This window comes from Mustela lutreola, chromosome 8 (genome assembly GCF_030435805.1).
Source record: "Mustela lutreola isolate mMusLut2 chromosome 8, mMusLut2.pri, whole genome shotgun sequence".
Lineage (NCBI taxonomy): Eukaryota > Metazoa > Chordata > Mammalia > Carnivora > Mustelidae > Mustela > Mustela lutreola.
In genome coordinates, this window is record NC_081297.1 from 84,953,984 (window position 1) to 84,972,379 (window position 18,396).

At 37.4% G+C, this 18,396-nt stretch overlaps 1 protein-coding gene across 7 annotated transcripts in view; it reads left to right on the forward strand.

Moving 5' to 3' along the window:
- The window catches only part of CCDC91 (coiled-coil domain containing 91), a 347,143-nt gene that overhangs the window by 301,320 nt on the left and 27,427 nt on the right, over nucleotides 1-18,396 (forward strand). For 2 of the 7 annotated variants that reach the window (XM_059185850.1, XM_059185853.1), the window contains one exon: nucleotides 12,539-13,644. The exons of 3 other annotated variants lie outside the window; for them this stretch is intronic. In XM_059185850.1, coding sequence (XP_059041833.1) covers nucleotides 12,539-12,649 — 111 coding nt within the window. In that variant the 3' untranslated portion in view covers nucleotides 12,650-13,644. Of the gene's footprint in view, nucleotides 1-9,748; nucleotides 10,057-12,538; nucleotides 13,645-18,396 lie in introns of those variants that run through there. 2 more of the 7 variants (XM_059185849.1, XM_059185848.1) reach the window with 2 other exon arrangements.

The window sequence follows — 18,396 nt, forward strand, 5'->3', positions numbered from 1 at the left end:
TGGGCTGGACTGAGTGGAATTGGGTTATGAAAAGATTGTGGCTTCTGTCTTGGGTGCTGTCCCGCTCTCCTGATGTGCTTTTGATTCCTCTCATTCTCTGGTGGATTGCTTGCTTTGGGAAGTCAGCTGCCTTATCATTAGGCAGCCTTGCGGAGGGACTCACAGGAGCTCTGTTACAAATGGAGATTTTGAGGCCTGTCAGCAGCCACTGAGAGAGGTCAGAAGCAGGATCTTGCCCAATTAAACTTCGACTTGACCACAGCCCACCTAAGAACTTGGTTGCAACCCCTACATAGGCAGGGGCCAGAGGCACTCAGTTAAGCAGCACCCAATTCCCTCACCCACAAACCATGAGATGATAAATATTTGTCTTTTTGTTTTAAACTACCAGACTTGGGGTGATTGGTTACACATAATAGACAAATAATACAACACATAAAGAGGCTCACCTGTGCATGGCAGGTGAACAAGAATCTCAAAACAAGGGGCGCCTGGGTGGCTCAGTGGCTTAAAGCCTCTGCTTTTGGCTCGGGTCATGATCCCAGGGTCCTGGGAACACATCGGGCTCTCTGTTCAGCAGGAAGCCTGCTTCCTCCTCTCTCTCTCTCTGCCTCCCTCCCTGCCTACTTATGATCTCTGTCTGTCAAATAAATAAATCTTTAGGGAAAAAAAAAAAGAATCTCAAAACAAGAAAAGTTGCATTCACAAACTATGTGCATACTTAATTCAACGTTACAGGGTTATTGATCCTGCACTGTAAGTCATCTTCAGTATTTGTTTGCACAGAGCTCCAGAATAAGCCTTGAAGACAGCCACTTGCCTGCTTTTGTAGATTGACACATGTAAAGCAAATGTTATCAGTCATCTGAGATTTTAAGATAGGATGGGGAGACAGGACCCAAGAGGTCATGTAATTCCTTCTTCTGCTTCAAAGTAAAATGAAATTTATATTGCTGAAGGTCAAAACAAAAGAGGACATAGATAATAATTGGCAGATATTATTCCTTATATTGACACATAAGAATTGCTAAAATCTTTAAAAAGATGAACTGGTAAAAAATACAAGAGTTTGTGTTTGTTACTTGAACATTTCATTACTTAACAGTATTTCTTTAGGATCTTTGTGTTTATTTACTTTATAGAATGTCATCCTGCAGACTGCAATATTTGCAGCAACCCAGTTCTTGAAAAAATAATGTAGGAAAAAAAGGTTGTTTCATTGTTTGGGAGCGTGTAACAAATTGGATGAAAAAATTTTATGTGGAATGTTATATTAAAATCAGTTAGTCTGCCTTGCCAGAATCAATCCATCTTATATTTGAGATAAACACTTTCCTTGCCATTGAACTCTAGAAAGTAGGATATGGAACTTATTAATGGGTAAATATAACCGTATGGTTTAAAGGCCTAAGACAGAATTTCTGCACAACTACTATTAGTTTTATCTACCTTTACCTTCTTTTTCTAAAATTTCCCTCAATCTGTGGCTTCCCCTTTTTTTTACATTGTTTTGGAAATTTTCAGACTTAGGAGTAAAGCAGTTGTTACCAGAATCATTTTTTTTCCCCCAAATTCATTGAACTTCACATATGGAAGGTCATATTATAAAGTCTAGTGCCTGCTACCAGATAAGTAAGAGTAAAATTTTACTTACTACCATAGGGCATCCTTTTCCAGCCAGCTGTTTGCTTTAAGATCAAATAAGGTTGTATTCTAAGGTGGTTTGCCTGCACATCAGAGTCTGGAATGCATATTGGTTTATTCTGTCCAGATGATTTAGCAAAAGCTAAAATGAATATTCCCATTTCCCAGTGGATTCTATGGCAGTTTGAGATAAAAAGGCAGAACTGCCCAAATATGTAGAACTTACTTTAGATGATTCAAAAACAGAGAATTTAGTTACCCTAAGACATCTTAAAACAAAATAAAACAAAGCCAAAAAACAATCCTTTAGTTGTGGCTGATAGGGTTTAAGACTCTTTATACCCGTTTCTCATTTACTCTAAAAGAGCATCTGTAATTCATCTTGTGCATGGTAGAAAGTTACACAACTTCTTTATATGTTGACATTTTTAACTATATAAATAGATAGATTTGAAGTACACTTTAAAGTTGAAAAGTGTTCTCAAAGAGAAAAGGAGATGTGAACTCTGGATTGAAAGTCTTCATGGGACATGAATGATGCTCTACCAAGGTTCTGCTAAAGAAGCGAGGCCTACATTTTCCGAAGTTCAAGGTTGAGGCAACTGGCACTGCCTTAGTTAAAACCACTGCCCTGACTCTATTGACTCTTTTAGAGTCAGAGTTATTCTAAACATGTATTTTATGTAACATTATTATCCTGAAGTTGGTTCAAAGTCTCTTTCAATGTGATTTACAATAATGCCATAGTTGTATTCCCAGAGAGGAGATTTCATGTCTAAACTCAACCTTTATATACAATCTATCCCTCTTGCAATCAAATTTGCTTATCTGAAAATATAAAGAAAAGAGTATTTTAAAAGAGAAACTGTTTACGGTTAGTGAACCAGTAATAAAACAGATACCATAGGACCTCCATTAATGCAACTAGTAATGTTACAGATAAGTAAATTTTCTTAGGCTAAAGTGATGAGAAGCAGAATTGGAGGATATAGGAAACAAATAAAGATGATGGTGTTTAGAGCAAAAAATGTTTAAGTGCCACAGAATAAAAGTAATCACCACTAAGAATAACTTGGTCTTCTTCAAGTCTGTCAGGCCTTATTATGATGATTTCATAAAACATACCAGACGGTTACAGTAATGTTTGCATGTTAAGCTTTAAAATCAATCCATAAGGACGCCTAGGTGGCTCAGTTGGTTAAGCGTTGGCCTTCAGCTCCGGTCATGATCCCAGGGTCCTGGGAGCGAGTCCCACGTGGGTTCCGTCCTCAGCGGGGAGCCTCCTTCTCCCTCTGCCTGCCATTCCCCCTGCTTGTGTTCCCTGTCTTTCTCTCTCTCTGACAAATAAATAAAATCTTTAAAATCAATCAGTCAATCCATAATCCACTTCCTTCATGTGTCCATTAAGGCTAAGAGTGGTAATGTTATCTCACCCAGAATGGTTCTTAGCACCTTTTAGGGAGGAGTCCTAGGAGGCACTAGAATATACTTAATACATCAGAGGGTTTCTTAAGCAAAGATAAACTCAGGTTAATATATTTAAATATATTTTTTAGTTGTAGGAAGACATTTAAGATTGTGAAATTGGTCTTTTAACCACTCAGAGGATCAATTTTCCACAACTATAAAATACAGATACTAGACTAAGAAATCTCAAAACACCTTTCCACTAAAATTCCATGAATACTCATTAAGGGGAAACTCAATCAGTATAGTGTTCTTCCTATATTTGTAATTTTTTTTTTAATTTTATTCATCTATTTGACAGAGATCACAAGTAGGCAAAGAGGCAGGCAGAGAGAGAGAAGGAAACAGGCTCCCTGCTGAGGAGAGAGCCCGATGTGGGGCTCGATCCCAGTACCCTGAGATCATGACCCAAGCCGAAGGCAGAGGCCCCAACCCACAGAGCCACCCAGGCGCCCCGTGTAATTTGTTTTGAGTCTACAGGAGTTCTCAAGAAATATTAATTTGTGGGGCATTTTCCAAAGTATGCTTTATGCACACACATGCACACACATAATAACAAAGTTTAAGAAGGTGGAGAAATGTTACTATGTACTATAGCCATTTTAGCAGTTCACAATGCTTATGAGCATAAAAGCGCTGAGAAGTTATAAAGAAAAGAGACCTTTTTTAAGCCTGCATTTCTCAAACTTACTTGATTAAAAAGCCTTGAAAAAAAAAAAACACACACAAACAGGGCGTGTGCTACATAAAAATAGTGCTTTATACATTGTGGGAAACACTACTCTGGTATGTAAGGACCTCAATGATTTGGAAAAAATCACTGTTAGTAGTTTCCTAGGGCTGCTATAATAATACCACAAACTGGATGGCTTAAAACAACAGAAATTTATTTTCTCACAGTTCCAGAGGCCGGAAGTCCCCAAATCAAGGTGTTGGAGGGGCTGTGCTGTCTCTGAAGGCTCCAGGGTGTGATCTGTTCTGTGCCCCTCTCCTAGCTTCCCGTGTCGCTGGCAAATCCCATGCATTCTTTCCTTTATAGCCACATCAGCCTCAGTCTGCCTCCAACTTCACATGGTGTTCTCCCCTGTGTCTATTTCCGTGTTTCTCTGTCTCTTCTTAGGACACTAAGGATTAGATTTGAAGGCCATCCTAATCTGGTATGACCTCATCTTACATCTTAATTATATCTGCAAAGATCCTTTTTCCAAAGGAGGTGACATTCACAGGTGTGGGAGTTAGGAGTTAAATATATCTTCTGGGGGGACACAGTTCAACCCATCACGTTGATTACCCCCCAAACCTCATATCCCACTGCTCCTTGACCAGGCCATTTGTTAATGTGCACCAGGTCTTAGTTTTCTGACCTTTTCTTTTATCTACATTCATTCCACAGATTAAGGCCTTTTGTGCTTTAAATGTCTTCTCCATACAGATGATTTCCAAATCCACATCTCTCGCCCTGCCCTCCCTGCTGAACTGCAGTCTTCCATCCAGAATCTGCCATATCTGATAGGATTAGACAGACTAACCCTGTCCAAAACAAAATTCTCATTTTCCTAGGGCCACCTCACTCCAGCTGCAGTCCATCACCAGGAAATGGCAATATCCTTCTGAGAATCACCTTTGTTTCTCTATTCCTTTTACCCCCACTCCTAATCCCTCAGCAACCCAAGCTCATCCCGTCTCAGATACCTTCCCAGGCAGAGTGCTGCGGAGCTCACACTGCTGGCCGTCTGGCTGGTGGTCTGCCCTTCCCAAACCGGAAGTCTCCTCAGTGGGGTTTCCTCTTCTGCGCTCGCCCCACTACCGTCTGTTGCCCACAGTAACAAAGTCGCTCTTTCTCTAAAATCGAGTATGGTCACAGTCCTACTCCAAACTCTCCCGTGTCTTCCCACGACCCATAACGTCTGCCACACTCTGAGCACTGTCTGCTTCTCGGATCCTCCCTCCTTCTCCCCCTGGCTCATTTTGCTCCATTTTATTACATGGGTTGCCAGTCTTCAGTCACACCAGATCTGAACCCACGTTTTGGACTCCGCCTTTGCCGTTCATCTGCCGTGCAATTTTCTTTCCTGATGCTTTTTTTTTTTTTTTTTTTGGAAACAATTTTATTTATTTGTCAGCGAGAGAGACAGCACAAGCAGTGGGAGTGGCAGGCAGAACAGAAAGAGGGAGAAGCAGGCTCCCCAATGGGCAGGGAGCCAGAGGCAGGGCTAGATCCCAGAACCCTGGGATCATGACCTGAGCTGAAGGCAGACATTTAACCACAGAGCCACCCAGGCACCCTTTCCTGATGCTTTTGTATGGTTCCATTCCTCCCTTATTCCTTTCAGCTCTCTTCATTACCACCCTGTCCATGTGCCTTCCCTCTTCATCCTACCTCAAAATCTCTCCCTCTCTCTGTCAAAGCCTACTTTGTTATTTTTAAAGGACTGATCTCTACCTGAAAAGTCATTATTTGTTTCCTCAAACTATAGTATAAATTATATAAGAAAGAGACTTGTCCCATTCATCACTGTATTTCTAGTGCCTGAAATGATGTCTGGCACGTAGTAGGTGCTGGAGAAATAGTGAATAAATGAGGGAATGAAAGAGTGTTTGAATACTTGTAAGCAGACTTTCTCCACTGCATTCAGGTTTCCTTCCTCAGCGTCTCTCAACAGTCTTTGTTCTTCTAATGTGCTTTCTTAAAATTTCTAATACATCTTCTCTTTGTCTAAGGAAACGCTCTTGATACTCTGAGCTCCTGTTCAAGCTGCACCTCCTTGACGTTTGCACTGCTCCCTTCCTGCCATGATCGCCCCCACCCCGTGTATGATCTTCCAGTAGATTCTCTCTTTACATAAGAGCACCTGCTTGTTCAATTATTGCATGTGTGTCTCTCCAAAGAGATTAAAAGCTTCTTAAGGAAAAGGACATTATAGTATACCTTTTTTGCTCAGGTCTCAGAGCCATAATGTAAGGATAGGGGTCAATCTTGACTTTTTTATTGATTAGCTGATTGACTAATTGAATGCCTCAATCTCAAACTTGTAAATGAAACAACAGCTTGAGGGTTTCTTGGAGAGAGGTGTATACAGTCAGAAAAGAGAAGCATTCATATCCAAATACACCATTAAAAGGTCAGCACTATAATAAATAAGTAACTGAAGAACTATTCCGTTTCTTATTAGACAGTAAACAATCTTTCTTACCCAATATGTTGATACTAACTGGAAAATCTGTCTGAATAATTACAGTTTCAGATCATCATACCTTTCCTCAGTGCTCAGGAAAGAGCTTGTTAGTGAATGTAAAAACCAAACCCATAAAGGTTACTACTACTAAACTGATAACATTTGTTTATGAAATCACTTTCCATCAGTGAATTTGATATCCATTCTAGCTTTTTTTAAAAAGTAGATCACTTTTTAAGCATAGTTTAAAATATGGTGGAGGGCAGGCTGGAAAAGTAACATTGATAGAAGTCAGCTTAGTACTTTCACATCTCTTATGTGTCTTGTTGGTAGAAGCCCCAAAGATAGTGAAATCACAATTAGTACTAAGTGTATTATATGTATATGTAATATACATAAAATATATATTATACACACACATACGATGTATCAGATTTTCTGGGTTGTAAACAGTGTTCTTAACAGTTCTTAAATAAGCCATTTTTGTTTGTTACTGATTTTGAATTGTGCTATTCAGACGTATATAAGTTCACCATCCATCATATTTGTATTTTGAAATGAAAGCTAAGATCTAGAGATGTTTTTCTTCTTTTGCTGTGGCATAAAATACTAACAGGTAAATCTAATGCAGGGAATTACTAGAAATTCATGTGTTCTTTTCTTTTTCTCCTAACCTTATTAACTTTTAGCAAGTAATATGCTTTGCAATGGCTTTTAGTAGTATACAAACTGAAATGATGCAAAGAGGGAAGAAAGATTTATAAAGCCCAGGGGTCTGTTTCAGAGACCTCAGAATTTCCAGGGTGGGTGGTTTTTTTTTTTTTTTTTTTTTTTTCAGCTGAAGCAACAGAAAATGGAGGGGAAAACAAAGCAGTTAGAGCTACTTGGTTAGGAAGAGATTGTAAATCCCATACCCAGAAATGCTTGCCACCACTACTCTAGACATAATATTGTCAGCACAAAGTCATAGAATACAAATCTTTGACTCACTTTGAAGTGAAAGCCACAAACACAGGACTAAGCTCCAGTCTTCAAGGGGCAAAGAAAGTTGAATACTTTGCCAAAATTCTTCTTGCCTCAATAAAGGATAGTAAGGTAATGCCTAATAAAACAGAAACTGTTGAAATTCAGGAATTTTCCAAGAACATCAGCTTGATGCACTCATTTCAGAGAGAGGAATCCGCCATCTTTCTAAGAGAAAGGTCTCAAGTGTTCCTCTTCACAGACAGGATTTTTGTATCATGTCCAGGAAGGACGCGCCAAATTGGAATTTCAGCTCTGTGATGGCCCAAATTATCTTCCTTCCCATAAAGGATCAGTGTCAACTTATTGCTCCTTAAAGTGTTGAGTGCCAGTTGATTTAGTGGATTGTTGACTTCAGACAGTTCTGGGGAGGCATGCTGAAAGATGTGAAGTGAAATTTGGAGCTGCCTAAACCCAAAACTAGTATGTCCATGATCTTTTTTTTTTTTTTAATATTTTATTTATTTAACAGAGAGAGATCACAAGTAGGCAGAGAGGCAGGCCGAGAGAGAGGGAGAAACAGGCTCCCCGCTGAGCAGAGAGCCTGATACGGGGCTCGATCCCAGGACCCTGAGATCATGACCTGAGCCGAAGGCAGAGGTTTTAACCACTGAGCCACCCAGGCGCCCCTGTCCCATGTTCTTCTAATCCACTAGTTCCACAAGCAAAAAGAGAGAAGTGCTTGGTATACTTAAATAAATCTATTAAACCTTTTTGCATATTTTTGCATATATATTATATATATATATATATAGGCAGGAATATATCCCTGCTTTTTAAAAAAATTACAGAATATTCATTCTGAGCACACAAATCCAGGTGATTATTGTCACTTAGCGACAACCACAGGTGGCTTGTTAATTATGTGAGCTTGTGCAATAGGCCCTCAGGAGAAAAGTTTCTCTTCTGTCTAATATTCATAAATTCTAAGATACTCAGTCAACTTTTATTTTAATACAACTCCTAATTATTCTAGGGAGCTTCTAGAAGACTTTGAACTATTAAAGCTAACATTTATGATATATGCACATGAGTTATGAAACATATTTGTAAAGCCCCCTCAGAATGAATCCAGATGTCCATCTGCCTGACACCATACTCTATATACAACTCCAGATACAACTATCCTCATTTGTGATTGCATAATTTCCTTGCCTCAAAAACAAATATTCTGTTGCCTATTGATATAACTCGAAATAATACATTTCTGAATTTTGCTTGGCTTTTGTGCTGTATGAAAAAGTGTATCAGACTATCTGTAGTCTCACCCACTTCCTTTTTAAATTCAGTTTTATTACAGATGGTCACTAATTTATATTCTTCTGAAATATTGGTGTTATGGTTGGTAATGTGTTTGTTAATATGTGATACATTAAGATTTATTGTTGAGTTGTAGTAATTAGACCAGCATTATATTTGTGTGGTGATAGGTGAAATGTCTAGTGGAACAGAACAGGGAGCCCAGAGACAGATTCTTGCCTACATGGAAACCTGATTCATCACGGAAATAACATTGCAGGTGACACAGGCTTTGGCTTAAGCAGTCTCTGTAAGATCTAGCTTAGGTGTACAGAGGTCTGTGTTCAAGGATGCTCATTACAGCATTGGTTATAATAGCAAAAGATTAAGAGCGATCCAATAGATATTTATTTATTTATTTATAATATTTATATTATAATTTATTTATATAATATTTATTCTATCAAAAGAATAATTTCAAATAAATAATAAAATATTTTATATATATGTATATATAATAATAAATGCACAGAGGAAAAGTATGCAACCCTTTTAAAGAAGAAAACGGGAAACTCATCCTCTCATATACTTGCACATGGGACAGATAGATTTGCATCCCCACTCTGGAAAACAATTTGGTATTATCTATCACAATTTAAAATATGTAGATCTTATGATGTAGAAATTTCACCTGTTGGAATCTGTCCAAGAGATACCCTTGAATATCTTTTGAAGGGAGTGCACTCAGGTTGTTAATTTCCGTGGTGCTTCAAAAACAAGACAAAACTGGAACAAATTTTCATGTCTATCAGTGGGGAGAACGGCTACATCAAATGATGGAATACAGTCAAGTAATTTCTTAAAAATGAGATGGGGAAAGTTCCAGTAATGGCAGTTGGAACAATGCGATTATGTGAACCCTCCCATAGTTAACAATTATAAGATCAGGACCAAATATTTTTAAAAACCCATCTTTTAAATGCTTGAAACCCTCCAAAAGTACACAGAAACCACTGGGAATGGACTGCAACTGGTATTAGTACCTTCTTCTGTTTTATTGAAATTTGGACCAAGTGTAAAATTTTAAAACTATAAATATTCATACTTCAATTTTTTTTCCCTTTCCTACTTATCTTTTAGACTAGGTCAATCATGTTTTCACTTTTAGAATTAAACATGGATCTGTCATTTCCTGATAGATTGCCTTGCTCTGGTTGGTTGAAGACTTCTTGATTCATCAACGTCAGCAAAGATTTATTGAGTGTCTAACATGTGTCAGACCCTCTTCTAGATGTGGGGTTACAGTCGTCAGCAGGACAGACCAGATCTCTGCTCATTTGGGGTTTATATTCTAATGAACTGTCTTGTTTAATAGACATGTGGAGGCGAAGGCATATATTCACCTGAAGGTATCATCTGAAAGAAAAAGGGGAAAAAAGGGAGGAAAAACGATAAACAGAAATCCTATTTCTGTATGTGTATGTATATGTGTGTGTGTGTGTATGTGTGTGTGTGTATATGTATCCCAAACTGTTAGAATTATATATATTTATAATATAATTATATATAAATTAAATATGATTATGTATATTCTATATATAAAATTATATATTCTTTCTATAAATTATAAAAATATATATTATATATTATTTCTATAAATCATAAAATATATAAATATATTATATATAATTATATGTTATTTATAATTATATAAATAGTTATATTTCTATCATATTTATATAAATGTATATTATGTATATATATATATTTATATATAGAGAATATATATATATATATATATATCCCAAACTGTTAGAATTGAAAGGAGTCTTCAGTGTTTTACATGAGCATTTTGCTAAATGCATTTTTACTAACTAATTTTTAGGGTATTTCAACATTTTAACCTTCCAGTTTTTCAGTCATTTTGGATATCAGTGGTTTATAGAGGTGGAATTTAACAGAATTCTTGTTTGTATTGTTTTTTTATGTTGGGGAAAGCTTATGGGAAGATTATGTTAGCTTTTATATAAATCTGACAAGTATATACTGTGAGAAGGAATTTTCTTGCCTTTTTTTTTTTTTTAAGTTATTTCATTTTTCTGTAGCCTGTAGGCAATGTGTTGTCATTGGTTATTTTTACACCATGGGCAAGTTGATTTTTTATTGTTTTAAATAAAAATAAAATAAAAAATAAAAAAAATAAAAATAAATTGTTTTTTATTTCAATTCCAGTATAGTTAATATACAGTGTTCTGTTAGTTTCAGGTGTACAATACAGTGATTCACCGATTCTGTACATTACTCAGTGCTCATCACAGGAGGACCACCCTTTAATCCCCATTACCTATTTCACCCATCCCCCAGTCTACCTCCCCTCTGGTAACCATCAGTTTGTTCCCTATGGTTAAGAGTCTGTTTCTTGGTTTGTCCCTCTCTCTCTCTCATTTTTTTCCCCTTTGCTCATTTGTTTTGTTTCTTAAATTCCATATATGTGTGAATTTACATGGTGTCTGTCTTTCTCTGACTTACTTCAGAGTAAGTCAGAGAAACATTATACTCCCTAGCTCCATGTGTGTCATTGCAAATGGCAAGATTTCAATCTTTTTTATGGCTGAATAATATTCCATTATTATATATATTATTCCATTATGTATATAAAATATACACACACCACATCTTTATCCATTCATCAATCAGTGGGCACTTGGGCTGCATCCTTTATTTGGCTATTATAAATAATGCTGCAATAAACATAAAGGCACATGTATCCCTTCGAATTAGTGTTTTGTGTTCTTTAGGTACATATTCAGTAGTGTTCTATTTTTAACTTTTTGAAGAACCTCCATACTTTCTTCCATACATTTCCAAACGTCTCCTACCAATTGCATTCCTACCAATAGTGCATAAGGGTTCCCTTTTCACCACATCCTCACCATCCCTTGTTCTTTTTTATGTTGTTGATTTTAGCCATTGTGACTGGTGTCAGGTGATATCTCCTTGTGGTTTTGATATGCATTTCCCTGAAAATGAGTGGTGTTGAGCATCTTTTCATGTGTCTGTTGGATCATGAGCAAATATTTTAGGGCAGAAGGGAAGTTAGAAACTTAACTTGATGTATTCAATAATCCTTACCATCCAGAAAGTTCTTAATTATACGACTTTATTATTAACCTTTTGTTCACTGTATTTGTTATTGATACATTAAAATAGTCTCTTAACTCAGCAGGAAGATCAGGTCAAATAAGTTTCAACAGTATCAAGTATTTCTTAAAATACACTTGTCCCAAGCACTTTCTCTAACTTCAACTTCAGGACATGGTCTCTTCACTTTTTCTTAATTCTGCTAAAGTTTCTGCATAATGTAATTATGCTGTATTTTTGTACTGTGTATTTCTTTTGTTTTTCACATCTATAATATTTATATGTTCTTTGTGGCTATTTAGTCTGTATATTCATTAAGAACTGACATCCTTATATCTTTGCTTTCTGAAATCACTGTGACTGAATTTAGGCTATTTTCTAATAACTGAATACCAATATCAATTTTTTAAAAATATTTTATTTATTTGTTTGATAGTGAGAAAGAGAGAGAGAGAGCACACACACAAGTAGGGGGAGCAGCAGGCAGAGGGAGAAGCAGGCCTTCTGCTGAGCAGGGAGCCTGACGTGGGGCTTGATCCCAGGACCCTGGAATCATGACCCGAGCCGAAGGTAGACACCTAACGACTGAGCCACCCAGGCACCCCCCAATATCAATTTTTAAAATTATAATGAGCATCATCTCACTTTAGCTGTTACAGGCCAGAATTAGTGACTCCATTGTCTCCGAATGTAAGGCACTATTTGATTTTCTACATCATTATCTCAAGTTTTCTCTAGTGGGCTTCGGTGGTATAATATTCTTTATCTGTCAACTAAGTGTATTTTTTTTTCTCTTTTTCTCTCTCTTTAAAAACAAACAAACAAAACAAAAAACTAAAAACCAACAGCTTGATCAAGTCATCCGCCAAAGAAGCCTGTCCAGTTTGGAACTGTTCCTCTCTTGTGCTCAGAAACAGTTAAGTGCGTTAATAGCTACAGAACCAGTTGACATTGAATAAAGAGAACATGACAAGCTAACCCACACTGGCAGTGGATAAATCATTGGACCTCCAAAATACATGCTGTGAAGTATAAAGATGCTTTTGTTTTCCTTCCAAACCTTGGAGAATTGATTTCCACTTCAAGGGTAAACCAAACCAATATTTAGAAGAACTATCACGAGATCTAACTTATTTTCTTTTGTTTTCTCCTTTACATTTACTGTCATTTTCTTAGGAGTAGTAGTTGTCATAGTGCAGCAATGGAAAGTATGATGTGACCTAAAAGCCGTTGAAAATTGCCATGTTACCAAAAGCTAATTAAACTTAATAGCCTCCGGTGGCCTATTATATTGTATTTGGCAAAAAATAGTAACTATCTTTACTTAATGCTTCACAGTGACCCTTGATAAGAGTCTAGAATGTAATCAGACCTTTATTTGATTTTGAGGATAGAAACAGCATGGACTTCAGCATCATTTACTTATCTATATAACTTCAATGTAAAACACTGATATGACAAAGAGTCATTCTGATATTACCAGATCCCTTTTCTGTAGTGGGATCTATGTGTTTTCACTGGTAGCAATTAAAAATACTGAACATTATTATATTAATTCAGCTTAGATCTGATGTACTGCCTAAAGGGGTATGTGTGTGATATATGCTTATTTTCCGTTTCTGTTCTTCAAAGCCACTATAAATCAGTGAAATCATTTTTCTTATTATTCATTATCATGAACTTAATCTCCAGAAATATAATAGAACTTAGCCATTTTTAGGAATTCAGGTTCAAATATAAAAGATATAAAATCCTTTCCCAGTACTTCAGAATGTACTTAAATCATGAGTAATGTACTTTAATGAGAAATCATGAGTTTTTTTAACATCAAAACTAAAATTCTGTCATTAAAATGTATGCAAATATTTTGTTTTGTTTTCTGAAATGCTTCTATTTCCATGGGCTTTGTACTTTTCTGAGATTTCTCAATGTAATAAAAAGAACTCCAAAAATGTATGTGGTTATTAGTTTTATTTTTTTAATCTTTTTTAAAAATCTTTTTTACTCAAACTTCTATATCCATGGATGATGATGTTTTTAAAATAGACCTCCTCGGATGTGAGGGTGATCTGGCTGCAACATCTATCACTCCATTGATCACCAGGGTTGATTCAGCTGATCTGGCTGGGTAGGCGGGTGTCCCCTTCCTCCCTCACCGCTCCATGTGTGTCCCTCTGGAAGCTGCGCGCTCGGTCGAAGAGGACGACCTTCCCCAGTAGAGGAGAGGACCGAGAGGACCGTTCTTCGGTCAAGGGTATACGAGTAGCTGCGTTCCCCTGCTAGAACCCCCCTCCAAATAAGCTCTCAAGGTCCATTTGTAGGAGAATGTAGGGTAGTCAAGTTTCCAAGACTCCAGACACATCCAAATGAGGCAGTGCACGTGGCAGTCTGCCTTTCTTAAAAAATAGAAATAAAAATAAAGTAGACCTCCTCCTAACCATTTAGAATAATGTTTACCAACAATCTTTAAATGTGGATAACTAATTAGTTTTCTCTTGTAAATTTAAAAAAGAAATTAAAGCAAGCGGGCCACTCACTTGAAATGCAGCCTAGTAAATAGAGGAAGGAGGGCTTTTAATTCAGGAATAAGCCAATAACACAGTGTTAGAGTCCTATTTAAAATCATTTGACTCTCTGTCCTCAAATTTAAAATGATAAGAAATTTTGCAAATCACTAAAACATGAATTAGATGAAAATGAAGCATCGAAGTTCACTGAAACTAAGATCCAGAGATAGTAGAAATGTCAAGAAAATAAAATAGTCTACACGGTTTGTTCAGCCCCTACCACCACAGATTGCCTTTTTTCTTCTAGAGTTCCAGCTTTGCTGTTAACTTAGGCTAGTTGTTGTTTGAAGTAATTCGAAACAAATTGATACTGATCAGTCTAGGAGCATTTGCAGAACACCCAGCAAGCACAACTAGAAACTCTTGGACTGCTGTATGGTGCTTCTTTCCCGGAGAGCTGTCCTTAAAGGGAACTAAACATGATCATCTGGGCAAAGAAATGATTATTTGAATACATTAATCCTTCCAGGCTTATTATCTATTCAGTGACGTTCAAGTTCTAGATCTCATTGAGAACTATTCTTTTTTTGCTCTGGTTATCAAAAGGACATAGACCATCTCAGGTCATAGCCAATGAGAAAATTAAATGCTTAAATATTGTGCCATGACTAAAAGAGAGAGTCTTCCCCTGAATGTGAGCCCAGAGTCTCAAAGAAAAGTAGTCATATGTTTTGTGTGTAAAACTTTCTTTGCCTATTGTATGACTTTCTTAACTCTTTTTATGTAGCATTTTCTACTTTTATATTTAGATGAGTAAGGCACCATCTGAAAGGCTGAGAGTAAGACAGCAGTTTGATTTTTGGAATGATAAAGCCATTTTCAAACTGTGACCCCATTTTTAATAGCATGCTTGAGGGTTCATTAATAGAAAAGTTCTCCCTCCCCCCAGATGAGTATCTTCTTTTTGTGCCAGGTATTTTCACATGTTTTCCCAGTGACCTATAAGGTTACAATATCTAGTGAAGGAGATGATATATCCACATTTATTAGTGGAAAGGTGTTTACTTGCCGAAAATGACCAGGTGGTGTTAAGATTCAACCCAGTGTTTATGACATGCAGTTTTAGTCTTTCTAGTCTACTGGAGATACCTAATACTGTCTCCATGAGAAGATATCTGGAACTCTCTAGTTCATGTACTCTCCTCACTTTATTTTAATCTTAAGAAGAAGACTACCCCCTCTTACAAACCTAGTTGGAGCTCAGGGCCTGCCACATTCTAACTGTGGAACGTCGGACAAGTTGCCTAACCAATTTGAGTCTCAGTTTTCTCTTTGTGAGGTGGAAATAGTGGTTTTTGTAGGCTTTTAGTGAAAATCCAATTAAGCTTTTAAAATGCTCCATAGAGGACACCTGGGTGGCTCAGTTGGAAGCAACAGCCTTCGGCTCAAGTCATGATCCCGGAGTCCTGGGATCAAGTCCCACATCAGGCTCCCAGTTCCTCAGGGAGTCTGCTTCTCCCTCTAACGTTCTCCCCTCTCATGCTCTGTCTCACTGTCTCTTTCTCAAATAAATAAATAAAATCTTTAAAAAATAAAAATTAAAAAATAAAATAAAATGCTCCATAGAGTAGACCTTGCTAGTATGGCCACCAGTTCACAATTATTCCCTTTTCTCTGGGAACCGCCCACAAAATACAGGTGTGGTTGCCCAAAAACAAGTGGTTAAAAACACTTATTATCCAGTCCCTTGGACCTTGACTGATCCACAAGTGAAGACCGGACCCCAATGGGCCTCCTGTGAAGAATCATCTAGTGAGACCCTTCAACTGCTTTACCCTAGGGAGACAGATCCACAAGAACTTCTGAGGTCAGAAGTCCCGTGATCCCTGCTGTGCCTGAGTCCTGGATTCGATGAGATACCCAAATATTCTTCCAGTATGCCAACACCACTTACTTTTTTCCCCTAGTCGAGCCAGAGCCAGTTTCTATTCCGTGCAACCAAAAGAATATTAATCAAGGCAATCCAACCCAGAGCCCAGTGCATAATCCCTGGACACTCGGCACTTGTAAATTCTTCATTTCCTCCACCATACTAATCCGCATCCAAAATGGGAACACTCTTTGATTTATTTTAAGGAATGTTAAAAATATAACTGAACCAAAGCCCCTATTGTCTAACAAAGCCAAGTAAATCACAGATACCTAAAACTATGAACAAACAGTGCCCTATTTAGAAGTTCTCTGTCACTCAGAATCTGGAGTAGAGGTTTAAACTCAGCCCTGCTAAATGCTGATTCATGTTCCAATTCAGCGGAGCCTTGCTCAGTGATTGCTTTGAAATCAAAACCAGAACAATGTCCCTATGATTGGTGTTATTCTGCACTGAGTCAAGTATCTATAATTATAACTTTTTTTTTTTAATCTGGCAGTTAAACTGAACAGAATCAGGAAATGATGTGTACGCTTTAAAGAACAATAAAAGCAAAAGAATTCTCTAGTCACTAATTTAAAAATATAGCTTTTGCATATTAAATCCTAAACAAGAAAAAAAAAGCCATAGATAAAAACCTGGAGAACATTTCTAAAACTCCAAAGAGAAGAAGGAGAGTCGGATCAAAGCACTCAGCTCCTAGTCTTCTGTTTACATACCGGCAAACAGCTCTACTGTGGCTCGAGAGACTCTACTAACAAGAAGCAGAGAGCCAGCGTGTTCTTAGTCCATGGGCCACTTAACTTGTAGCATCACCACTAGCACCCGATGAAGTGGGCAGAAACTGTACAAGACCTCTCAGCTGTGACTGCCAGAATCGTCTTAAGCCAGGCAAAACTGAAACTATTCCCTTTATTTAATTGAAAAATAAACACGCTTTCCTATACCTAATCTGCCGCAATGCAGGAGCTGTTTGGGCATCAATCATTGCTATATAAACAGAAGGAAAAGCCCTAGTAAGATGTTCTTTGCTGTCCTCCAGGTTTCTGTTTTCTTTTTCTCAGAAGCTTCCATTCTCCACATGTTGATTCCCTTTAAATTTTACCTCTCTCCACCCTGCATGTTACCTACTGGGCTTTCCCTATGGAGTACTTAGAGAAGCAAATAATAGTTTTGTGTTAATTGTTTTTATTTCTTTTTTTAATTTTAAATTTTTTGTTTTTATTTTATTTTTTAAATTTTTGTAATTGTCATTTTTAATTAATAACGTGTCTTATTTTTGTACACGACTGCTCCCCTTAAAGGGAGAACCCGCATCTGTTGTGTCTATTGTGTCTTGAGGGCATTCCATGGTGCCTAGCCTGTGGTGTGGACTTCCTATATAATTGTGAGTTCATAAATGATTAAATCAATCAAGCAATCGATCATTACACCTGTAATATAATAAATCTCAGTCAAGCACTCAATCACTGTACTTGTAGTATAATAAGTTGACTAATTCCGAGCTGGTAGATTCTGACGACTGATTTAAAGGATTAGGCAAAATTTGCTGTATTTCTAAATGAGGGTTCTGTAGGAGAGTTAGCCTCTCATGAAACAGTAACACGCCTTCTAGGACTCAACAAAACTTCTCAGTACTCTAAAATGAATTCTGTGCTTCCAAACACTACTGGAATGACTAAATCTCTATATCATAGCAACTCAAACAGCACTCAATCAGTAGAAATGTGCTACCCAAATTTAGAAGATCTTCTAAGAGTGTGAGTTGGGAAGCCCATCTGAAAAATGATGTGTGAAATAATTTCTTATGGTCGTAAGGGGTTCCTGGCCTTAAGACTAAGAAAAAGTTTTCCATTGAGTGGGCTGTAGGGTAAGTATGAGACTCACTGGTCCCAGTTCGTGAAGTTTCAGTTACAAAAAGAAAGCAAGAAGAAAGTTGGGAGAAGGGATTGTCCACACAGGATTCTGTGATGGAGAGTAAAAGACCCCAAGGGCCCGGCTGGGGATGTGGTTGAGAGGAGAAGGGAGGGGTTTGGGAGCAGGTCAGGTTGGGAATGTCCAGAGCAATGTGGTATCAGAGTCCTTCTGATTACAGAAGCCAAGAAACATCTGATAGGCTTTTAAAATCTACCTCAGACTCCCAGTTGTGATACAAACTGGTCTTGTATTTTTGAGAAATACAGAGAAATCAAGAAACAAACCCGTTCAAAAGGTAGGAAAACTTGACTCAGTCCTGGCAAACATTCAGTTCTCAGAAGTCTGGGAGCTG